Source organism: Notolepis coatsorum, assembly GCF_963971535.1.
Source record: "Notolepis coatsorum genome assembly, chromosome: 16".
NCBI lineage: Eukaryota > Metazoa > Chordata > Actinopteri > Aulopiformes > Paralepididae > Notolepis > Notolepis coatsorum.
In genome coordinates this window covers 68008679-68031665 of record NC_140180.1, presented here as the reverse complement: position 1 = coordinate 68031665, position 22987 = coordinate 68008679, and the positions used below count along the sequence as shown (strand labels likewise).

The window sequence follows — 22987 nt, the reverse complement described above, 5'->3', positions numbered from 1 at the left end:
AACGGAGGCTTAAAGGGATATAGCTTATATATATAAATAATATACAAGTTATATAAAACAATAAAACATAGATTCTCAATGTTAATCTGGCCCTTCAGAACAGCCGCCTCCTAATTAGTCCGCACCTAATTAGTAAAGGGAGCACAGATTAATATTAGGGTCCAGTCAACTTCTCCATACTTGTTGTGAGGAGTAGGGCAATCTACAAAGTCAGTGGGTCATGGTCGTCATCAGGGGAGTCAGGGATCTCCGGCAACTCTATCAACTTCGCCACAGGTCGGGTGTAAGTCCGCCCTTGGACTATGACTTCTGCCGCTCTGACCTTCCCATCGGCACCAGTAATCACTCTGCTCACGCGGCCGGCCGGCCACATAGCTCGGGGTAGTGACTGGTCTATTATCATGACGACTGTGTCTACCTTCAGGTTGTCCCTGTCCTTTAACCACTTCTGACGGGCTTGGAGGGATGGTAGATAATGGAGGAGGAAACGGGTCCAAAACTGGTCGGCCAATACTTGGCTGTGTCTCCACATTCTCCGGCCGTTCATCTCATCTTGTCTGTACACCGCCTGTGGAAGGGCAGGGTCCAGCCGCTCCATCAAGAGATAGTTTGGGGTGACTGGGTCGACGTCTGCTACATCACTTGAGACGTAACCGAGGGGCTTAGAGTTCAAGACGCCCTCGATCTCCGTGAGGACTGTCATCAGGACTTCCTCCACCACGGTCTGGGCCCCAAGTACGGTGTACATAGCAGTCTTTATAGAACGGACTTCTCTTTCTCAGGTTCCCCCGAAGTGAGGGGCGTTCGGGGGGTTGAACTGGAATGTGATCTGAGCGGGAGCGAGGCGGGTCTTAAGTTCTTCACCCATAGCCAGGAAGCTCTCTCTCAGTTCTCTGTCTCCTCCTCTGAAGTTTGTCCCTTGGTCGGACAACAACACAGACGGGGTTCCTCTCCGGGCTTGAAATCTCCGGAAGGACATGAGGAATGAGTCCGTACTCATGGTCTGGAGGATTTCTATATGAACAGCTCAGGTGGTCATACACTTGTACACAATGCCCCACCTCTTCTCTGTCCCTCTTCCTTTCTTGACGTTGAATGGGCCGAAGCAGTCCACGCCCATGGAGTGGAAGGCCCTCTCGCCGAGTCGGAGGCGGCAGGGAGGCAGGTCGGCCATCATCGGGATACTGGGCTGTGCTCTCCACTTGCGACAGGTTAGGCAAGTCCGTTGGAAGCGACGTACTGCTTCTCTCCCTTGGAGTATCCAGAAGCGTCGTCGGATCTCAGCGAAGACTCTCTCTGCCCCCACGTGGTGCACCACCTCGTCGTACTTCTGGATGATCAGCTCGGTTATCTGGTGTCGGCTGTTGAGGACGATAGGATGCTTAGCATCGTCAGTCACGTCCGAGGCCCGTCTCAATCGACCACCCACCCTGATGAGGTGCTGGGCGTCGAGCTCTGGGGCCAAAGTGAGAAGTCGGCTGTCTGAGGGGACTGGCTTTTCCCCTGTCAGGCAGTCTAGTTCTTCTGGGAATGAGTCTCTTTGGGCTCTCCTTAGCAGAAGGAGTTCGGCCTCTTTGTAGTTCGATGCGTCAAGGTCTGTGGTGGGGGGAACCTCAGGGTGGTGCCACAAGAATGTCCTTTTCTGAGCACTCTCAAGAGTTAAGCAGTCGTCTAGGTTCGGGTCCGTTGGAGCCGGGGCGTGCGTCAGCCCGCAGAACATAGACTTCTTGATCTCTGCCTCCTCTTGACTCGCCTCCCGTGGTGTGGGGGTAGGCCACTAGCTTGAGGAACTCAGGACCGTCACTGTAAGGGTTAAGACGTGTGAGGTCGTCTAAGGACATCCCCCGTGTGATGACATCCGCTGGGTTCTGCTTGGTGTCAACGTATCTCCAACACGCTGATCCTACCAAGTCTTGGATCTTGGTGACTCGGACTCCGACGAAAACTTTGTATCGACAAGAGTCGGACTGGATCCAAGTGAGCACAGTCATAGAGTCTGACCACAGGATTGTCTTTTGCACCGTTATGGTGAGTTCGCTTTGTATCAGCGTGGCGAGTTGCGCGCCTACCAGAGCTGCGCAGAGCTCTAGACGCGGGATCGATTGCTGCTTGCGGGGAGCTATCCTCGAGCGGGCCAGGACGAAGGCTGTATGTACTTCTCCTCCCTCTTCTCGGGCTCTCAAGTAAGCCACCGATCCGTAAGCCACTTCGGAGGCGTCACTGAAGACGTGCAGGTCTATCTGACACGTCTCCAGCTGCACTGTGGGGGGGAAGTAGCTCCGTCGAATGTTCACATCTTGGAGTGAGTCGAGTTCTCCCTCCCATTCTCTCCAGGTGGAAGCCAGGTGCTCGGGTATGGGGTCGTCCCAGCCCTGCTCCTTGTCCCACAGTTCTCGCACCAGCATCTTCGCCCGAGTGGTGTAAGGTAGGATACACCCCAGCGGGTCGTATTGGCTTGCGAGTGTTCTGTATACACTCCGTCGAGTGGTCGGTAGAGGGGTCGACCTTCCCTGCTCCTTGGTCAGGGGTGTGTGCTTGTAATGGAGCGAGTCTGTTTTGAAGCGCCAGACGAGGCCCAATGTCATTTCCTGTGCTTCACCTGGGGTGGTTGCCATCCAGGTCTCGCTGCTTGCTGCCTTTGTCTCTGGGGGGAGGCTGCGGAGTACGTGAGGGTCACTGCTGGCCCATTGCCTAAGGTCGAAGCCGCCTTTGACCAGGGAGGCTCGTAGCTTCAGCAAGATGCTCTCAGCTTCTTCTGGCGTTGATACGCTCTGTAGGCAGTTGTCCGCGTAGAAACTCCTTTCCACGCTGTGTCTGACCTCCTCGTCGGCTCCAGGGTCTTCGGCCACGTGCTTCTGTAGCGCGAACGTGGCGCAGCATGGGCTGCATGTTGTGCCGAATGGGAGGACCTCCCATTGATAGATTGAGGGTTGTTCATCGTCGATCCTCTCTCTCCACAGGAACCGCAGCAGGGGCTTGTCTTCCTCCATCAGTCGCACTTGTAGGAACATTCCTTTGATGTCGCCGCTGATGGCTACTTTGTCCTGGCGGAAACGTAGTAGTACACCGAGGAGGGAGGGGCCGAGTGTCGGGCCGGGCAGGAGCAAGTTATTCAGGTTCTGTAGTCCGATCTGATAACTGCAGTTAAATACAATGCGGTTCTTGCCGTTGTGGTGGACCTTGTGATGGGGCACATACCAGGATTCAGTCGTCTGGTCTGCCTCGCGGTCGTTGATTTTCTTTATATGTCCAGCCGTGATCAGCTTGTCGATCTCGGCGCGGCATATCGTTGCTTGAGGGGGGTCTTTAGCGAGACGCCGCTCGGTGTTCTGTAGATAGCGTTGTGTCACTTCTTTTGATGCGTGCAGGGTGGGCATCCCCTCCCGCCTCAAGAGTGGAGTTGCGTATCTCATCACTCCGTCGACCTCGACCCTCTTTGTCTTCTGCTCGAGGAGAGCTATGGCGTACTTGTCTTCCTTAGAGCGAACTAGTTTCCGTTCGTTCTTGAAGGGCATCGAGTCTAATGTCCATGGTCTCTCGACGTGCTGCAAGAGGGTAGTGTCGTTGTCGCTCACCTTCGTGTAGAGGCAGCGTGTGGACGTTGGTCGGTTGGAACGCGCTCGGAGAGAGGGCCTTGGAGCGTCCAGCCCAGGCGGGTCTTGACCGCGGCTGGGCAGCCTCTGGGTCCGATGTGGACCGCGTCCGTTGGGACGATGAGGTCTGCGTGGTCGGAGCCTATGAGCAGTGTCGGTGTGGCGCCGTCGATGAGCGGTATAGGCAGTCGGCGTAGGTGCACGTACTTCTCCATCAGCTGTGGGATGGGGTAGTCATAGCGTGACAGACCTATGTCATGGCTTGTAAATGCCTTAGTGATGCTGTACCGCTTCTCGGGCTGCTCGACCGCTGCTATTGTGAATGAGACGTTTTCGCCCTTTATTGTTTTTAGGTCTCGCCGAATAGTACGGATTGTCATTGTTTCTTCGGTACCCCGCAGGCCCAACTGGGCTGCGGCGGAAGCGAGGAGGAGAGTCTTTTCTGACCCATCGTCGAGGACGGCGTAAGTGTCCAGGACCTTGTCCTCGTAGCTCAGGAGCACTCGGACCACCTTAAGGAGCACTCGGGAGCTCCCGCTCTTCGCAGGGTCTATGTATAGGACGTCTGCTCTCGAGCTGCTTTGTGGTACTGGTCTCCGCTTGTTGCTCTCGTGTAGGACATCCAGGTGGGCGCCGTCACACTTGCTGCATCTTTTCTTCAGGCGGCACTCAGCTGCCATGTGGCTGCGCGCGCAGCGGAAGCAGCGGCGGTTCGCTTTGATCCACTGACTCACTTCTTCAGCGGTCAACTTCTTAAAGGTGTCGCATTGAGATAGCCAGTGTTCGTGGTCACAATACTGGCAGGCGATCTTCCATTTTCCCTTCGCGGGGGGGTGTTATGGCTCTTGTGCCGCGGCACTGACTCGGCCTGGTGCATCACGGTCACGGACCGGCGGTTGTCGTTGAACCTTCTCGTCCATCTTTAGGGTTAGAGCCACCCCACGCGAACGTGTCTATTCGTAGACTGCTGACCTCCCTGGCTAGGAAGTCAGCAAGGTCTAGGAGGGATGGTTCTGGGCCGTGGGGGTCACGGTGGTCTCTCTGCCGCCGAAAGCGCTCTTGACGGGCTGGGGGAGCTTCTCCAGTATCCGCTCCACGTTGGAATTGGCATATAGTTCATATCTCCCCTTCTCCTTCTGTGACCTGAGCATCCCTACCAGGGATTGTACTTTTATAGATAGGTCATCTAGGGCTCTATTGTCTTTAGCTGGGGGGAGGCGGTCGATCTCCCGTATTTCTTGAATTACATAGTCCCATATGCGTCCATAGCGCGCGTCGAGGGCCACCAGGGCATCAGAATAGGGGGTTCTTGAGTTAGAATATGCCAGCGCTATGTTGTGCGCTCTGGGTACTTTCAGGTGCTTGAGGAGGATGGCATATTTGTAGGACTCGTCCTGTACTTCGGACATAATAGTCTCTAAACACATGCGTAGTTCAGTATACTGTGCTCTGTCCTCACGCGTAAAGTCTGGGAATGTGGGTGTCCCAATGTAAGATGCCATGGATGGCTGTGACACCGATGCGCATAGGGGGAGAGGCCTCCTTGGCGAGTCTCCCCGTACGTGGGGTCGTGGGTTAGTGCTGGGTGGGAACCAGAGGCCGGGCCCCCAGGTACCCTCGGTGCTGACTGTTGATTAAACTCACCCCTGGGTTGGGTCGGGGGTTCGTAACGCAGCGGCTCGGGGCTGAGGTCGGGGCTGTACTGTGCCTCCTGGTCCGAAATAGGTTCGTGCTGGTGGGCTTGATGTCCTCCCTCGTCCTCCGCTAGGCCTTGAAGTCTCTTAGTTAGTTTCTCGGCGACGTAGGCGGGATCTTCCCGTTGGCTGGGTCCCGTATAGATTGGTCGGGGAGGGGAAGGTGCCCTCGACCCGTGTAGTGATGATCTCCGGGAGCTCCGGGTGGAGGAGTGGGGGGTCGCCCTCTGGAGCACTTGCTCCATCATCTGCGCCTGCAGACGGTCTCGCTCCGCTTCGCGCTGTGCATTGGCGGCGGCGCGCTGTGCATTGGCGCGGTCTCGTTCCGCCTCGCGTTGCGCGTTGGCGCGGTCTCGCTGGATGTTTTCTTCAGCCTGGAGGCGCCTCTCTTCCAGTCTGATGGTTATCGCGGCGTCGGCCTGGAGGCGACTCTCTTCCAGTCGGATGTGTTCGCGATCGCTCTGTTGTTGCGCTTGGAGACGTTCTCTTTCCACTGCAGAATGTTCGCGCTCACTCTGTTGTTGCGCTTGGAGACGTTCGCGCTCACCCTGGATGCGGTCTCTTTTGGTTGAAGCTGTCAGCGTGGCGATCAGGGCTTGCGCTAGTCTCTGGTCGGCCTCGCTTGGGGATGACGCTGATGAGGGTGATCTGGAGTTGACAGGACTTGGCGTTGACCTGTTCTCTTTACGCGCTCCGAGGTCCATCTCGAGGGCGCTGCTTCTTATCTTCTCCCGCGCTCCGAGGTCCATCTCTGAGACGCGGTACTCTTCTCTTTGGTGTGCGCCGAGGTCTATCTCGGGTGCGCGCTCTTTATCCTCTTGCGTTCCGAGGTCCATCTCGGTGGCGCTGTCTTTATCCTCTGGCGCTCCGAGGTCCATCTCGGTGGCGCTGTCTTTATCCTCTGGCGCTCCGAGGTCCATCTCGGTAGGCGCTGTGGTCTTTGGGCATAGTCACGTCATGTCCCGCTTGTTCCCCCCCGTGAGCTAAGTCAGTTTCGTTTGAACCCACTGGGGTCTCTACTAGTGGGGCCGACAAGTCGATAGGATTGGGCATGCTTAAACTATTAGTTTTATCCGTGCTTAACGTCTTTTTAGATAAGCTAGGAGGTAAAACGAAAGCGTAGTCCTCCAATTGTGGAGGGGGCTGACGTTGGCGCCTAGGGCGCGATAGTTTGGGAGAGCCGTTTGGAGAGTGTCCGCCGCTGGCCATATTACTATTAATATGATTAAGATTACTGATACCCTCCGGCTCGAAGGACCAATTGTAACTGAGGGGTTACAAAACCCTGACTGTATTAAAGATTGTGATAGATTAAACCACTACTACATATTATTATTATTACTTGCCAGACAGTACAGTTAAATATGGCAGACACTCAGAATAGACGGCACGGTGACAAGGAGATATCATTTACAGTATTTATTATTATGCAGCCAATATACAAATGGGAATGACTTGGTCGCTCTTTTATGGCGAATAATATGAGAAAGTCAGCGAGTAGCAAAGTCAGTGGGAATGAATAATTCCTAAGCTAGGTATACTAGACCAAACGCCGCCTGGCGTGGGATGGCAATATAGGGGGGCAAACGAGGGTACCGCTGGAGACAGGTGATATCCTCCCAGAGTTGTAAGCTCCAGAGGAAGGAAGAAGGTACGGATACTCAGGCTGTTCACTTGAAGAAAAGGGGTTCTCATACGGATCCGGTCTTTATAATCCAAGTGCTCAGTAGCAAGGTAATAGCTGTAATCCAATGCTCGATAGCAATGATGATAGCCAGCCAGCTTCGTCCTCGAAGCTAGCCCGAGGTAAGATCTTCAAGGTAGTTAAATCCAAACGACAGTGGGTATTAACGATGCTCTTCTCCACGGTACTACGTTCCACAATCACTATAATCCAACCAATAATGGTTCTACAATATCGCCGCGGTAGGTTCCAATGTGCACATGTCCAATAGTTCTGCTACTAGGCCCTCCTCGTGTGCTGGCACTAATTACTTTAAGTCCACACACACTTGCTAAGGTTCACGCTAGTTACTAAACGAACGAACTGCTTGTTAATGCTGCACACCGAACGAACTGCTGTAATACGATTCGCACTAAATGACGACTCTTTACTTCACATTAAGTTAGGTCGAACTTGACTCTGCTATACGCTAGGTGCAGCTACTGCTGTTGCATTACTCCGGACGAACTTCACGTTACTTCATACAACTGCTACTTAGACGAACTCACTACTGTTCGCGCCTTCCACGATATATATACTTAGAGGGCTTTCTAGTGCCCAGCCTCAGCTCTTGTCTGGAATCAATGCGCTGGCACCAGGCATGTCCCAACTTGTCCAGACTCGCCTTTGAACCTGTCTCAGGGGCGCGGTCCTTGGCGCCGCCAACGTCAAGGGCATTATCCAATGAGGAAAGCGAATAATGCTATGATTCAAACGGAGGCTTAAAGGGATATAGCTTATATATATAAATAATATACAAGTTATATAAAACAATAAAACGTAGATTCTCAATGTTAATCTGGCCCTTCAGAACAAGTATGCTACTATGTGTTCTACCCCATAATGCCCTGAGTGGGAGGGTAGTTTGTTTACCAGTGTTGTGGCTATGTTTGTGAAGAAACTATTTAAGTAATTGGCTACATCCAGCTTGTCTGTGATGAGCGTGTTGTCCGTCTTTATGTTTGAGAATCTGGTTTTAAGTTTTTTACTGCAGCCTAGTTGGTTATTGAGTAATTTCCAAAGTTCACGTGGTTTGTTTTTGTTTTCCTCGGTTTTGTCATTGATGAATTATTTTTTTGCTGTTTTGATCATGGAGTTTACGTCATTTCTTAGTCTGTTTATTTCCAGTTTGAGTTCAGTCACGTGGGCTTGGAGTTCACTGCTCGTGCTTATGGTAAGCTTTGTCTGACTTTTACGAAACTCAGAGAATTTTTTGTCTCTGGTTTTCATTACGGTCAGTATTTCAGTGTGCATCCACGGCTCAGCGCTATTTTTTACCCTGGTGGTTCTTAGGGGGGCCATGTTGTTTAGTATCGTTGAAAATTTGGTTTTGAAGCCAAGCCATGTTTCTTCAACCAGTGTACCATTGAGCTCATCTGACCAGTCCAGACTCTCCAGTTCAAGGTTAAAGGCCTCGCTAGAGTAGGTTTTGAGGTCTCTAGATGTGACTGTTTTGTGACAGCCAGCCTTTTGTTTTAGCTTTTTGCGGGTACAGAATATCATATAATGATCACTTAACCCGCATGCTATAACCCCTTTATTGGCGATCTTGGACTTGTCAGAGGTGCACTCAGAGTGTAATTGGAGCAAAATGGTAACCTTGGAAAGGCTCTTCAATTCTATCCATTCAAGTTCTGTGTAGGATATATGCAGAAACCATGAATAGAGCAGAATCAATCTGCTACAAACAAACAGGAAGAATCCATCTAGAACCATATAGTAGCTGTAGATTTAGGTGAAGGTTCTCTACCTCCTGTATGCAGCTGGCGATGGTTGCCTGAGTCTCAATTTCCAATGACTGGATCTGCTGGATGAACCTCTCCTTCCTCTCGCACTGGAAAACACAGCCAACGGGGAGCAGTCAGCAGAACATAAACCATTCCACTATTTGATCTGAGAGGTCAAATAATTTTTTTTAAATCCAGGCAGATAAACAATAGTAGGCAGTAGTGGGTCTTAAGTGATGATTGAGAGGGATTATGTTTGTATGAGTCTATACAGTTTTCCTGGATATTTCTACTTATTGTACCTTTAACCTCTTAAGCCCGGAGCCCTATTTTCTGAAAATCCGCCTAAAATACATACCTAAGTAATTGGAATATTGCTCCACTTCTACAAGGCCATTCGCATGTTCTTGGTATCTAGGGACATCTATGGACCTCAGTGAATGTATTCCCAGTGTCAGAAATATGTCTATTACTAGGCTTGCTTAAATTGTGATGAAACAAAGGAGAATATGAATTATGATTTTTCTTTGCATCTTTGACAGTGAATAACACCATGCTAAAGATGACCAGACATGAAAAACTGCCACTGAGCTCACTGAGCAGTACCTTCTTGAGATCATGTGTACAAAAAATCTAAGGAAATGAATAAAGGGAAGATGATTAAACAGAAGGTTTTGCAGATACAGTACTGAATTCTCCCATCCGGACCAATGCTATTTGAAATATTATTATAGAATATAGAATAGCAGGCTTATAAATGACCTTATTATAGCCAATTCGCACATTTATGGATTGTGCCAAATCTTATCTTTCAAATGCCTGAGTTCAATTTAGATTTAGTATCACCAGGCATGCTTAAGAACAGATAATGAAATCGACTGTATGTACAGTAGCTTTCTTATTTTTGCCAGAGTGCCGCCATTTAAAAAAAATAAATCAAATCTGATTGTTGCTCAATGCTAAAAATAGGGGAGACAAACTAACTGTGCTCCAATATATGCCAATAACCTTAAGTTTTGTGGTATATTATCCCGAGTAATAAGAGATATTAAGGGATATCAAGGGAGCTGTACGAAAAGATTTCATCCACCTGTGTGTGTTGGTGTGTGTGTGTGTGTGTGTGTGTGTGTGTGTGTGTGTGTGTGTGTGTGTGTGTGTGTGTGTGTGTGTGTGTGTGTGTGTGTGTGTGTGTGATTGATTGATTGATTGATTGAAAACTTTATTAACAGATTGCAGAATGGGTACAATACAGTACAGCTCAATACACACAATTGTTAAGGGGATGCAGAACAGAGAAAGACTTTCGTCTTGTTTACATCAGGGTCCCCCATTTTCAATTCATCAGGACATATATGACATACATGACATACAGATAGACAGTACTGCTACATCTATACATTTATGACATACCAGATTTGCTAATACAGTACTGTTTGTGATACAAAAAGAGTCCAGAAAATAGTATATACATTTGACGTAAAAACTGTACATTGGGGAGGTTGGGCAGGAGGGGTGGGGGGGGGAACACTGTACAACTGTACAAGCAAAACTGTACATTGGAATATTGACAACCATACTTGGTCATTTACTGTACATTGGAGGGGGTTGGGTTAGGACATTTACATGGGCCAGTTTCGAATTGCAGTCTCCCGTAGGTGTTCTTTGAGAGTGTTTTTGAAAGTGGGTAGTGATTCACATTCCTTTACAGCTTTGGGTAGGGCGTTCCACATTGATGTGGCATAATTGCGAAACGTGTTTAGTCCCTTGTTTGAGCCGAATATGGGTTTAACATGATTAGTGGAACTCCCTCTGGTGTTGTGATCGTGGTATTCACTGACCTTTGGGAAGTATTTTGACATGTACATGGGTACCTTGGGTGTGTGTGTGTGTGTGTGTGTGTGTGTGTGTGTGTGTGTGTGTGTGTGTGTGTGTGTGTGTGTGCGTGTGTGTGGAGTCACCTGCACCGCACATCCTAGCAGCAGCAGCAGCAGTCTCCTGAGTTCCTCTACAGCTGCCTCTGAGGATGAAGACATCATCATCATCATCATCATCATCATCATCATCATCATCATCATCATCATCATCATCATCATGCCTTCGTTTTCACACAGTATAAAACTCACTTGGCAGCTGCACCTTAAAGCCCAATTCTTCTGAGAGATTTGACACTCATAATATCATAGGGCCATGTTGCACTGTAATCTACTGTGCCTCACTACTATGCTACTATGTCTATGCACTCAGAATGTAGCACTCAAGTTCGACACTGTTTGACGAACAATGTTACTTACTCTTAGCTGCCAGAGTTGTACCCTTCCTGCTGACTTGTACAGAACTTGTAAGTCGCTTTGGATAAAAGCATCAGCTAAATGACTAAATGACACATCATAGTGTCATGTTGTACTGTGTAATATCATTGTGTCATGTTGTACTGTGTAATATCATTGTGTCATGTTGTCCTGTGTAATATCATTGTGTCGTGTTGTACTGTGTAATATCATTGTGTCGTGTTGTACTGTGTACCTGTCAGGGGGTCCTGTCCCAGAATAGCAATATTCGGAAGAGGCATTAAAATCAACTGCTGCAGGTCTTCCTGAAGAGACAACAATGGATGTAAAGAATAACAGCTTGAGTATTCAGCTCACATTGTTCATATTGTTTGCTCACAGTAGGACTGAGGGACGAATTCACAAAAGGATTGCATGGCTTTTTCTGACGCTATGCCGGCACAAATAGCTCTGAAACACAGTTTGCTATTCACAGAAGAGGCGCAACGGGTGAAATAAGGTGGTAACTGCGTTCCATCAGCATTGCGTCCGGTGCTATTTGCGCGTATTTGAATGACGTAATATGGGCGGAACATTTCTATGCAAATGAGCCTCGTCCAAAAACACTCCCAATTCACAACGGCCGGCACAAATTGCACCGTGCAGTTAAAGGGACGTTCTTTTTTTATCTACTTTTTCTCCTCCTTTTTTCTGTGATTTTTCTCCCCATCCCAATTTACCTCTCGTGCCAATTCTCCCTCCCCTGTCCTGATCGTTGCTCGCATATGCCCCCCACTGGCCGGTTGTAGGGAGGATAGAAGCCTTGCATCACATGTCCCCTCCGATACATGTGGAGGCAACCTGTCACATCTTTTCACCTGCCAGCGCGGACTCTCATTTGGCGAGGAGTAACGTGTAGGAGGCTCACACTGCCCCTGCCATTTTTCCTGACTTTGCTGTGCAGGCGCCCCAACCGACCTGTAGGAGTCGCTGTTCACAACGACCAGACTACCACCCTTCGACTTCCCACCCGCTAACTCTGCCAATTGAGTTAGTATGACGGCCGGCCCAAGCCGGAGGCAATGCCGACAGCCGGATTCGAACCCGGTGTCTCTTGCGTTGGTGACGAGCGCAATGTCCGCTGCGCCACCCAGCCGCTTAAAGGGACGTTCTTAACGTCTTCAGAGATCTGGTGGTAACTAAGCGCATCTATAAAGGGGCGTCATTGCCAGCATCTCGGGTGATCATGGCAGCAGTAATCGTTGCCAGGCGAAGGCATGTAATGCCAGGCGTGCTCTTGAAAGAATATTTCTAATGAGAATATCACTTTTTGATTTAGGCGAGACCGAAATCAACCGGAGACACAGGTTGCCACCCCAAGCAATTCTTGATCTATACTCGATGAAATCAAGGATGCTATTGAGCCAGCCACCCAGAGATCCCATGCAATCTTATTTATTATTTAAATATTGTATTCAACTTTGCACTGCCATGTTGCCACTGACAACATCTGGTTTCTTTGTTAGTGGGAAGACTGGCATTGCATGATGTTCACCAGTGTATTGTAATCTTGTGTGAGCCGGCAGACGAGAGCAAAGTGCCGCACGTGACGTGATTTTGCGCAAGCTCCCACTCGCGCGCCCGTATTCCGATCCACGCAATAATATTCACGAGGTAGGTCTCGTCGTGGGATACAAGTTCCCAATGCATTGTCCCGTGGGATTATGCCTCCCTCCGGCGATATTAATTGAGGGGCGGATTTGCGGTGATTCTGCACCATGCAAGGTCTGCACAAAATAATTTATCATTTATTTGCCCATGTTATTCAGCAGTATGCTATTAACAAAATGTGTTAGATTGGACATTTTGATTAATTATTTCAAGTGGAGAATTGAGAAAATAAATAAAGAAACCCATTATTATTTATTTATCCCAAATTAACATTCTGACGGCCTGTCTGCAGGCAGTCGCCCCTGTGCACGTCGCTATACATTAACAGTCGTCTATTATAATCACATTTAACATTTTAAGAATTTTATGAGCTGTTATGTACTAGAGGCCTGGTCACTCCTGTGTCACCAGGGCAGGCAGGTGAGGGCTGCCAATTAGCCAATTAGTGCTGATTGGTTACCTGCTGGGGAGCTTCAAAGGCAGACCCAGAAACACACATGCACGGTCTGTGCCTAGTGAAAGAGCTGTCAGGTTCTTACAGTCCTTGTCCGTTGGGTTACCAGTACATTAGCTTATAGTTATATTAGTAGTTCCTTGGTTTAGTAGCATTTTTGAGTTAGAGCACAGGGTTTTGGTGTTGATTACACATAGGTTGCGTACCCATGAGCCAGGGTCGTAACAAAATTAGTTAGATTGGACATTTGAAAACGGTCTTGAATGGCCAAAACATGTCTGGAGATTATAGCTTGCTAACGTTACCAATTCAACTTTATTTTTCACCAGTTAACCTGAAAGGCGTGCTGATCAGCAGTAATGCAACGTCATGATTGTCGATTGATGGGAGTATCGATAAATAGACACATTTGTTTATGTAGGCTATATTAAGCAGCACATATAAATGACGAACTAACTTAGTTAATTAATAACTAACATAAATAGCATGGTAATAATACGTAGGTTATTGATCAATGAATGTATTGATAAATACATTTATATTACAAATGATACACCAGTAGAAGTCATGTTATTTCCTGAACTTGCTGCACGATTGTCCTCGAAAATCTCCTGCTATGTGGGTTCTCTCATTCATAACAATGGAAGCAATAACATAGATAGATAGATAGCAAATATCACTCGCAGTGTGCATTGGATTTAACCCTTGTGGCTCCCTGGTACCGATTCTGTCTTTCTTGTGTGTGTGTGTGAGCACAGCGGTGTCTGTGTTTATTATAATTTCATGACATTTTTACCATATCTTCATTTTACATATATTTTCATTATGTCAAAAGATTATGATTTGAAACGGTCTAAAAAAAAAGTTAGTAATATAGGGGTACACGAGATACCCTGGCGTCCAGTTTCATCCCATCTACTTCCATGTTAATAAAAACACAATAAAAACGCAATAAAAACGCAATAGTCTAAAAAAAATATATATCATCTCCTCCCTAATTTTCACATCATATATCGATAAATAATCAGAATAATTACACCAGGCATACTGTAACTGAGGGGTACAATTCCCTGACTGTATTGATAAGTATGGTATCATTAAACCACTACCGTCTTTATGTACATTCCTATTGGCCATACAGTACACAGGTATCTAATGATGAACACTTCCCCACAATGAATCGGTTCTACACAAAGTTGTATTTAAGTATTTATTGCAGAAAAAGGTACATAATATACTTTACTTTACTTCACTTTGAATGCGCTTATAAGGCAAAGGAATGTGCGTAGGCAAATCAATAACGAATGTCCATTCTCATATTACGCAGGAGGTAATCATACAACCTGAATCTTAGGGAATTATATCTATGGTACACTAGTAATATAGCGGGAGATACTGGAAGGGTCCCCCCGGTTGTAAGCCAGCAAGGGTAGAGGATCTGTCGGTAGTAGAGTCTGGGTCAACGATGATAAGGAGACTCCGAGTACAGGAGACGGTGCAATAAGATCTTGATCCACAGACGAATACAGCTGTTCTCCGTAGCATATAGCTCCACATGGAAGAAAGCTAGCCTGCCTCAGGCTTCTGAGGGGCAGACTCGACGTGGCTCCTCACAGGGTAAATCCCACACACTTGTGGGTGTCGGCGATTCTCCGCTCCATTAATTACAGGACCAAAAGCAAATATAATCCAGCCGAAAAGGGCTATGCAGTCGTCGGGTAGATAATCCAGTGTACATGTCCACACGGTCCTCGTCTAGGGCTCCTCGGGTGAAAGCGCCATGATAAGCAGCCCAGCCTGGATAAGCACTCTAGCTGATACGAAGAAACGTTGGTGATGCTGGTCACTGTAGAACTTTAGCCGCACGATACACTATACACAAATAGACTATTACTGACTTAATAGAATAGGTCGCACTCGACGGTACAGCGTTAAACTGTGACAATTCAGTTATTAATTCGCACGCGGTCTCAATGCTCTATTTGGGGCCAAACAGGCCATACTTCACCGCACGTCGTATCGTGGGTGAGGCTTCAACTTTAGTTACTAAGTGTCTAAGTGCTTCTGTATTCACCTGCGCCGTATTTATACGCTTAGATGAATAAACTAGTACCAGCTTTATTCCTGTCTCATATCCTTGCGCAATACCGTTCATGTCCAGGCATATCCCCGGCGGTGACTTTGAACCTGACTTTGGAGGCATGGCCTTGGCGCCTGTGGACCGCTGTCCAATAGGAGAATGAAATATTATGGTCTGTACTAGGCTAAAGGGATATTCCGTGTATATGTACAAGGAATATACAAGGGATATCAAACGATATACAAATATTATGCAATATATATCAATCAATAAATATATATATTCGGTTTAATCTGATCCTTTGTAACACATACACTATAAAACTATACATACCTTTTAGTAATAGATTAGTAATAAACCGGTGCTTACTAACGTTAGCCTCTCTGCTATTTCTGACCGCTATTTCTGATCGAAATAGTCAACCTTTCTTTTTTATAATGGCAGATTCTTATTCACAGGGATTTTGTCCAGTTTTCACACTCTGTAATATGGTGTCAAAAATGTATAGATATATGATGAATATGGCCGTTTCTCAGTTTTTTTTCAATAAAAACGGACTTAGTATCAAACAAACACGAATATAAGTGGTTAAAATTCGGAAATATTTGTAATTTGTTACAGGTATCTTGAGATTAGGCTTTTAATGTTAATTGTGGGACATTTCTTTTTTTTTAAAATAGTAAACAGTTAAAATTATAGGACTTTCAACTTGATCCATACTTTCATCTCTTAAGCCTCATGAGTGCTACCAGTTCTAGGGAGCCACAAGGGTTTTAAGAGCTTATTGGAGCGAATTGCGCTGGAGAAATCAGGAGCAAACTGCACACCTATGGGCGTGTTTGTGCTAGTATCTCATCCGTGCAATGTCCTAAAGGCCCGATTATACTTACCGCGTCGGTGGGTGCACGTTGGTATGCGTGACGTAAATCTGTGCCTGCCAGATTTTGTGACCGCGAGGATACCCCCATGGATATGCGCGCCGACTGCGCATGTGCACAGCTGTCATAACATCAGCACGCGACTCTGACTCTTACAGACACCAAAAATGTACTATAAACAGAGCCGCGTGCGCAGCCGTGTCTGCAGCAACATGCGCGTACATGTCAGTTTCTAGTATAATCGGGCCTTTAGTGAATAGCGTGGAACGGAGCAGATACCGCGCGCTAAACTCACACAGTTAAGGGTGCAATTAGCACCGCACAATCCATTCTTTGTGAATTCACCCCTGAGTGTTCAACTCACATTGGGCCTCATGCATGAAGCGATATAAGAACAGATTTCGTTCTTAACTAGCATTTCCTCTTACTTTGTTCTTACCTGGGCCCTCATTTATCAACGTTGCGTACGCACAGATATGTGCGTAACCCCTGCGTACGATCATTTCTAAGCAAAGTGTGGGACTTATCAATTTGAACTTGTGCTTGACTTTGTGCGTATATCTACGCACAGCTCGGAGCATGCGTTGATGGTGCCCGTTGGTAGAATATATTATTACAACACGGAAATAAGCTTCTATGCATTAGTTTCAACACTGGCGTGTTCTGTATGAACCGTAATTCATTATAGTTGATTGTAAAATAGCAACAGTAGTGTAATTATGGTCAAAACCCTATAAATAGCATTTGGAATAATAGGTCTTTCTCTCAGAATGAATGCAGCATGGTTTATAGCGTTATCGGAATATACGGGGTGTACTGACTGACTGCGCTCCGCGTAACTCAACTCGTTATTATTTTGTGCACAGACCGAAGAAACACGGGAACGTTTTGATTATATTTAAAAGGCTTTACGTTAAACGAAACAAGTGGAATTTCAAAGCTGTAAGCAGAATACAAGTCATATGAACACCCACGATATAGTGTTCTTCCCCCTTCCTACTGTATAAGAAAGAATAAAAAGCGCATTGCAATGAGAACAGAGGGTGTATGTGTATTACAAAACCCTTGCAATAAATGTGTCTTAAATGAATGAAAAGCATACATGCTCTGGACACAGAGCATATATCGTGTGGGTGATATGACTTGTATTATGCTTACAGAATTCCACGTATTTAGTTTTACAATGTCAAAGCCTTTTAATATAAATCAAAATGTTCCCGTATTTCTGCAATCTTCTATGCGCAAAATAATAACGAGTTGAGTTCTAACAAAGAACATATTTGCAAACCATAACAATATTACATGCTGGGTATGCTGATAGAGTAAACTATGATATGAATATGAATAGGAATATGATATAAGGTACACTGGTCCGTCCGCGAGGATAGTGACGAGGAGTCGGATAGCCATTAAATGCCATTTGAGAATATAGGCTATTAATGCAAAGCGACGGCCTATAGCCTATAGCCTATACATATTATTTAATGTTTTCATAAGCGTAAAGATACAACAGCTAGATTAATGATCAAGTTAGTTTACTGTATGCAGGCGTCGCAGGGCTGTGCCATGTGTTATTATATATGCGCAAGTTACTGTTGCATAATGTAGGCTATGGCTGCTATATGTAATTGGGTCCAAAACTGTTCATCTTGTACATTAACGAGATATGTAAAGTATTCAATATATTTAAATGTATTTTATTTGCGGATGACACTAATCTTTTTTTTTCTGGTGAGAATGTCCAGCAGCTTTTAGAGGTCATCACATCTGAAATGAAGAAATTGAAGGAATGGTTTGATAGAAACAAATTATCATTGAACTTGAGCAAAACTAAAATTATGTTGTTTGGAAACTGTATTGGATACTCAGGTACAAGTTAAAATAAATGATGTGATTATTGAAAGAGTTTATGAAAATAAATTTCTAGGTGTAATAATAGACCATAAAATCTGTTGAAAACCTCACATAAAACATGTCCAATCTAAACTCTCACGAAGCATTTCAGTCATGAGTAAAGTAAAGCACATTCTGGATAGAAAATCACTCTACATTCTCTACTGTTCACTAGTTTTACCATATTTAAATTACTGTGCTGAAGTCTGGGGAAACAATTATAAGTCTACACTACAACCACTTTTTATACTCCAAAAAAGGGCCATAAGGATAGTTCACATTGCAGGTTATCGTGATCACACTAACATATTGTTTTTGGAGTCAAAGACATTGAAGTTAAATAATCTTGTGGAATTTAAAACGGCACAATTAATGTATAAAGCAAAAAGTCATGCACTTCCAAGAAACATTCAAGAATTGTTCTTTGATAGGGAGGGGGGTTATAATCTGAGGGGAGAACACAATTTAAAAGTGCTAAATGTACGCACTACCATGAGAAGACACTGCATCTCGATATGTGGAGTGAAACTGTGGAACAGTCTAAATGAGGTGCTAAAGCAATGTCCAAACATGAGACAATTCAAACTGATGTATAAGGAAATTATGTTCACAAGGTACAGGGATGAGGAAGGGACTTGATATTCACAGGTGTTTACATTTTTATTTTATTTTTTATTTTATTTCTTTCATGTTTTACATATATAGTTTTTGTTTTTTGTTTTGCATATATATATATATATTTTTTTTTTCTTTTTTATGTTTTAAAATAGTACACTCATTTGAGTATTGGAAAAGGGGTAGGATTAAATAAGTGTATCTTCCCTACTCCTTTTCGAACATGTAGATTGAGTTGTGTTTTGCTTTTGTTATTGTTTGTTTGTATTCACTGCATGTTCGAAATAAAGATTTCAAATAAAAAAATCAAATAATTCATATAGGCTACCTAATACTGACAACAAAATAGATGCCTCTAAAAATCATATTATAGCCAATCGAACACAACTAATAAAGGCATTCATATTACAGCACGGTTATAATGACACACCACCAACGCCAAACAGTCGTCAACGAACGGTCTTTATTAGTATTTTGAGCTGTCCAGGCAGAATTGCAGCAATGGTCTTAGGGAGCCGTTGATATCTGACATCACCGTGTACAAGTCAGCCTTTTATTTATCCCATAACACACGGGTTGTGTCTTCTTGGTTCGGCAGCGCCTCAGTGAACAATCTCCTGTGAAGTTTCTCAGAGTTCCGCTCGGGTCAGTCCATTATTTCACATCCCATGGGGGGTGTTTTCATCTGTGCGTACACACATTCTAAATTCTGTGCTTATGTATGAAAATAGAACACTTTCTAAGAATGTTTGATAAATGAGGGCCCTGGGATTCAGCAACGTTTTCTTATAGTTGCTTTTTTCTCAGGCAAGAACAAATTATAAGAGTGGTCGAGAGCACTCTTACCGAAATAAGAAACTCTTACCCAAAATAAAAAAATAAAAAAAGGATACCATTGGTTAATTGCCCCCAAATACGACTTTAAAAATACAGAACTTTTCAATAATAATAATTATTATTATTATAACTTATTGCGTGCGTTCTATCTGAAATGGATTATATATTGCTGTTAGAACAGTTATGCTCTGGCCGCCCAGGCCATTGATTGATTGAAGATTGTATTAACAGATTGCAGAATGGGTACAATACAGTAGGGCTCAATACACACAATTGTTAACACTTTGAGTGCCACTCACGGCTTGCTTTTCTCGGGTTTACGACCCGACCGTTGAATGCCACGCCCAGAGTATTCTCGGGTATTTATTTTTTAATTAGCGATCTGAAATCATATTGCATCACGCGAGCCTACCGTTGGAGATCCAGGGACCGCCGGCGCTCAGATGTGAAAAAAGCGCCCCCTATCGTCTCCCAGATGGTAAATCACCCTTTTGGAATGGACTCAATGAAAGTGAATGGGAGAACGGATTTCTGACTCCACATTTTACTTCTCACTGATGCAGCCGGGATCTACCAGAGTTCATTCTGGAGCCTCTGAGCCGCGCGGATCATGTGTTATACTGTACACACGATGGATCAATACATTTATCGATTTTTTCGAATGGCGATCGGAAATTGGAATAAACCATTTGGATACCATCTGACCTCAGGTAAGGAATCTATGTTATCAGTGTTAGGATAATCAGACTCGTTTTCACTGATATATAAGCGTTTATGTGATATGTGATATGGCTGTTTTGACTGTAAAAGCCATGAGGAAATGGGCGGCTACGTGGCGTAGTGGGCAAGGCGCTCGCCACGAAATCTGGAGACGCTGGGCTTGCCTGTTCGAGCCCAGCGCTCCACATTTGCTTTCAGTTTAGCTGGTCGTCCGTACTAATACACATTGGCCGTATTAGGGGGTGGGAAACTGATGGGTGGGGATCGGGCGCTGTGGACAGCGACTCCTACAGGTCGGTTGGTGCGCCTGCGCAGTAGAATCAGGAAGTGTCGGGGGCAGCGTGAGCCTCCCACGCGTTACTCCTCGCCACTGAGAGATCGAGCTGCGCAGGTGAAAAGATGCGACTGCTGTTACCTCAAGTACCAGAGGGGACTTGTGCTATGTATGACTTAGTCCACATTGCAGCCGGCTTGTGGGAGGCAAGAAACAGCGTTCGTGACAGGGGAGGGTTGAATTGGATGATACGAAATTGGGATGGGAGAAAATATAGAAAATGGGAGAAAAAGTGGATAAAAAAAAAATAAAAGCCATGAGGAAATAAGTGCAGCGATTATCAGCGCACAGCACGAGCGTGCGTGCGCACACATATACTATCGATCATCTAGCGTTTATTTGAAAACGATTCATAAATAGGCAGACAAATGACAACGTTCTGGAATATTCCAGTAAAAGGCGATTATCATAGGCATGGGTTGTTTTTCCCTGGAAAACGGGTGATTTTCAAAATGCTATCAAACGGAAATGAAGCGATAAAAATACAATCTGCCTTGCCAATGTTGACTGGAAAATGAGTCTTTGATAAGCGACGGGCAGATTAGACACATAGCCATAATTTAAAACATAGAATAGGCGATATTAACGTTAACATTGGCCGTGGATGGTGGCATTCAACGGGGTAAAAAGGAAAACACGGCCCGGCACTGAAAGTGTTAAGGGGATGCAGACCAGAGAAAGACTTTCGTCTTGTTTACATCAGGGTCCCCCATTTTCATTTCATAATGACATTTATGACATAGTACACAACATACAGATATACAGATATATATCATGACATTTATGACATGACATACAGATATGCAGTACTGTATACGTAGCATAGAACGCATATTTAGAGATCGTCTATATCAGTGGTTCCCAAACTTCTGTTTTCTGCGGACCACTAGATTGTTATCAAGAACATTTGCGGACCACCTCGTATGCAAACGTATACAAACACCTGGTCTACAAGATACACTATACGACCGGGGTACCCATGTACATGTCAAAATACTTCCCAAAGGTCAGTGAATACCACAACCACTACACCAGAGGAAGCTCAACAAATCATGTAAAACCCAGATTCGGCTCAAACAAGGGACTAAACACGTTTCGCAATTATGCCACAACAATGTGGAACGCCCTACCCAAAGCTGTAAAGAAATGTGAATCACTACCCACATTCAAAACCGCTCTTAAAGAGCACCTACGGGAGGCTGCAATTCGAAACTGGCCACCGTAAATGCCCAAAACCCCCACCACCTCCTAATAGACAGTCTCCTCCCCACCGCATGTATATATTCCCTCCCCGCCGTATGAATATTTCTCTCCCACCCACCCACCCCCTCCTAATGTACAGTCCCCTCCCCATCATATATACTCTGTCAGGATCTAGGGGTAACAGTACTGTATATTTGAATACCGTTTATGTCACAAATGTATCAGTACTAAATACCTATATGTCCCTATGCCATAAATGTCATGTATGTTGTGTATGTCATAAATGTCTATATGAATTGAAAATGGGGGACCCTGATGGAAACAAGACAAACGTCTTTCTCAGGTCTGCATCCCCTTAACAATTGTATGTATTGAGCCGTACTGTATTGTACCCATTCTGCAATCTGTTAAATAAAGTTTTCATTCATTCATTCATTCAACAGTAAAACATAAATAAATAAACAACTGACTTAAACCCAGTAATACACAAGACCCTCTTCTTGGACCAAGTAAGGTTTCGTCGATAATCCAATGTACAGTTACCCCACCCCACCCCACCCACCCAACCACCTCCAATGTACAGTCCCCCCTCCCACACCTCCGCCAATGTACAGTTTCTTCGTCAAATGTATGTACTTTTTTTTACTCTTTTTGTATCACAAACAGTACTGTATTTGTAAATCTGGTATGTCATAAATGTATAGATGTAGCAGTACTGTCTATCTGTATGTCATGTATGTCATATATGATGAATTGAAAATGGGGGACCCTGATGTAAACAAGACGAAAGTCTTTCTCTGGTCTGCATCCCCTTAACAATTGTGTGTATTGAGCTGTACTGTATTGTACCCATTCTGCAATCTGTTAATACAATTTTCAATCAATCAAGACCCGCGTTGCGGGCACTGCATTCCGTTCTCAGAATGGATTTGAGAGAGATGTGTCAGTCATCAGGCTATATATGCTGAGATATTCAGACTCTAGATCTATTTGCAGAGCCAGATGAGATGAGGCAACCTGTGCGATTGGCTCTTGACAACACACAGTCGTTCAGTATTGACAAAGCCTACAGTACTTTGCTGGAACGATTCATTTTGCACATACTGTATACAGTACGTGTGTATGAGCGCACTGCGGGAGGTGGCCAGAAGCGTGCAACTAGCCAACTACTATTATATTACTACTATATTAATACAGTCTATTCCACTATATAGCTATAGGTGCTGTATGATGACAATACATTTGATTCCTATCTCATTTTGATCCATCGCAAAGCGCTCCAGCGCTTGAATACGGCC

At 45.3% G+C, this 22987-nt stretch overlaps 1 protein-coding gene across 1 annotated transcript in view; it reads right to left on the bottom strand.

Annotated features, from left to right (window-relative positions):
* The window catches only part of ccdc88b (coiled-coil domain containing 88B), a gene marked incomplete at its 5' end in the record, with an annotated part of 241720 nt that overhangs the window by 151418 nt on the left and 67315 nt on the right, over window positions 1–22987 (bottom strand). The window contains 3 exons of the mRNA XM_084332063.1: window positions 8761–8844; window positions 10696–10754; window positions 11261–11330. Coding sequence (XP_084188189.1) covers window positions 8761–8844; window positions 10696–10754; window positions 11261–11330 — 213 coding nt within the window. The remainder of the gene's footprint in view (window positions 1–8760; window positions 8845–10695; window positions 10755–11260; window positions 11331–22987) is intronic.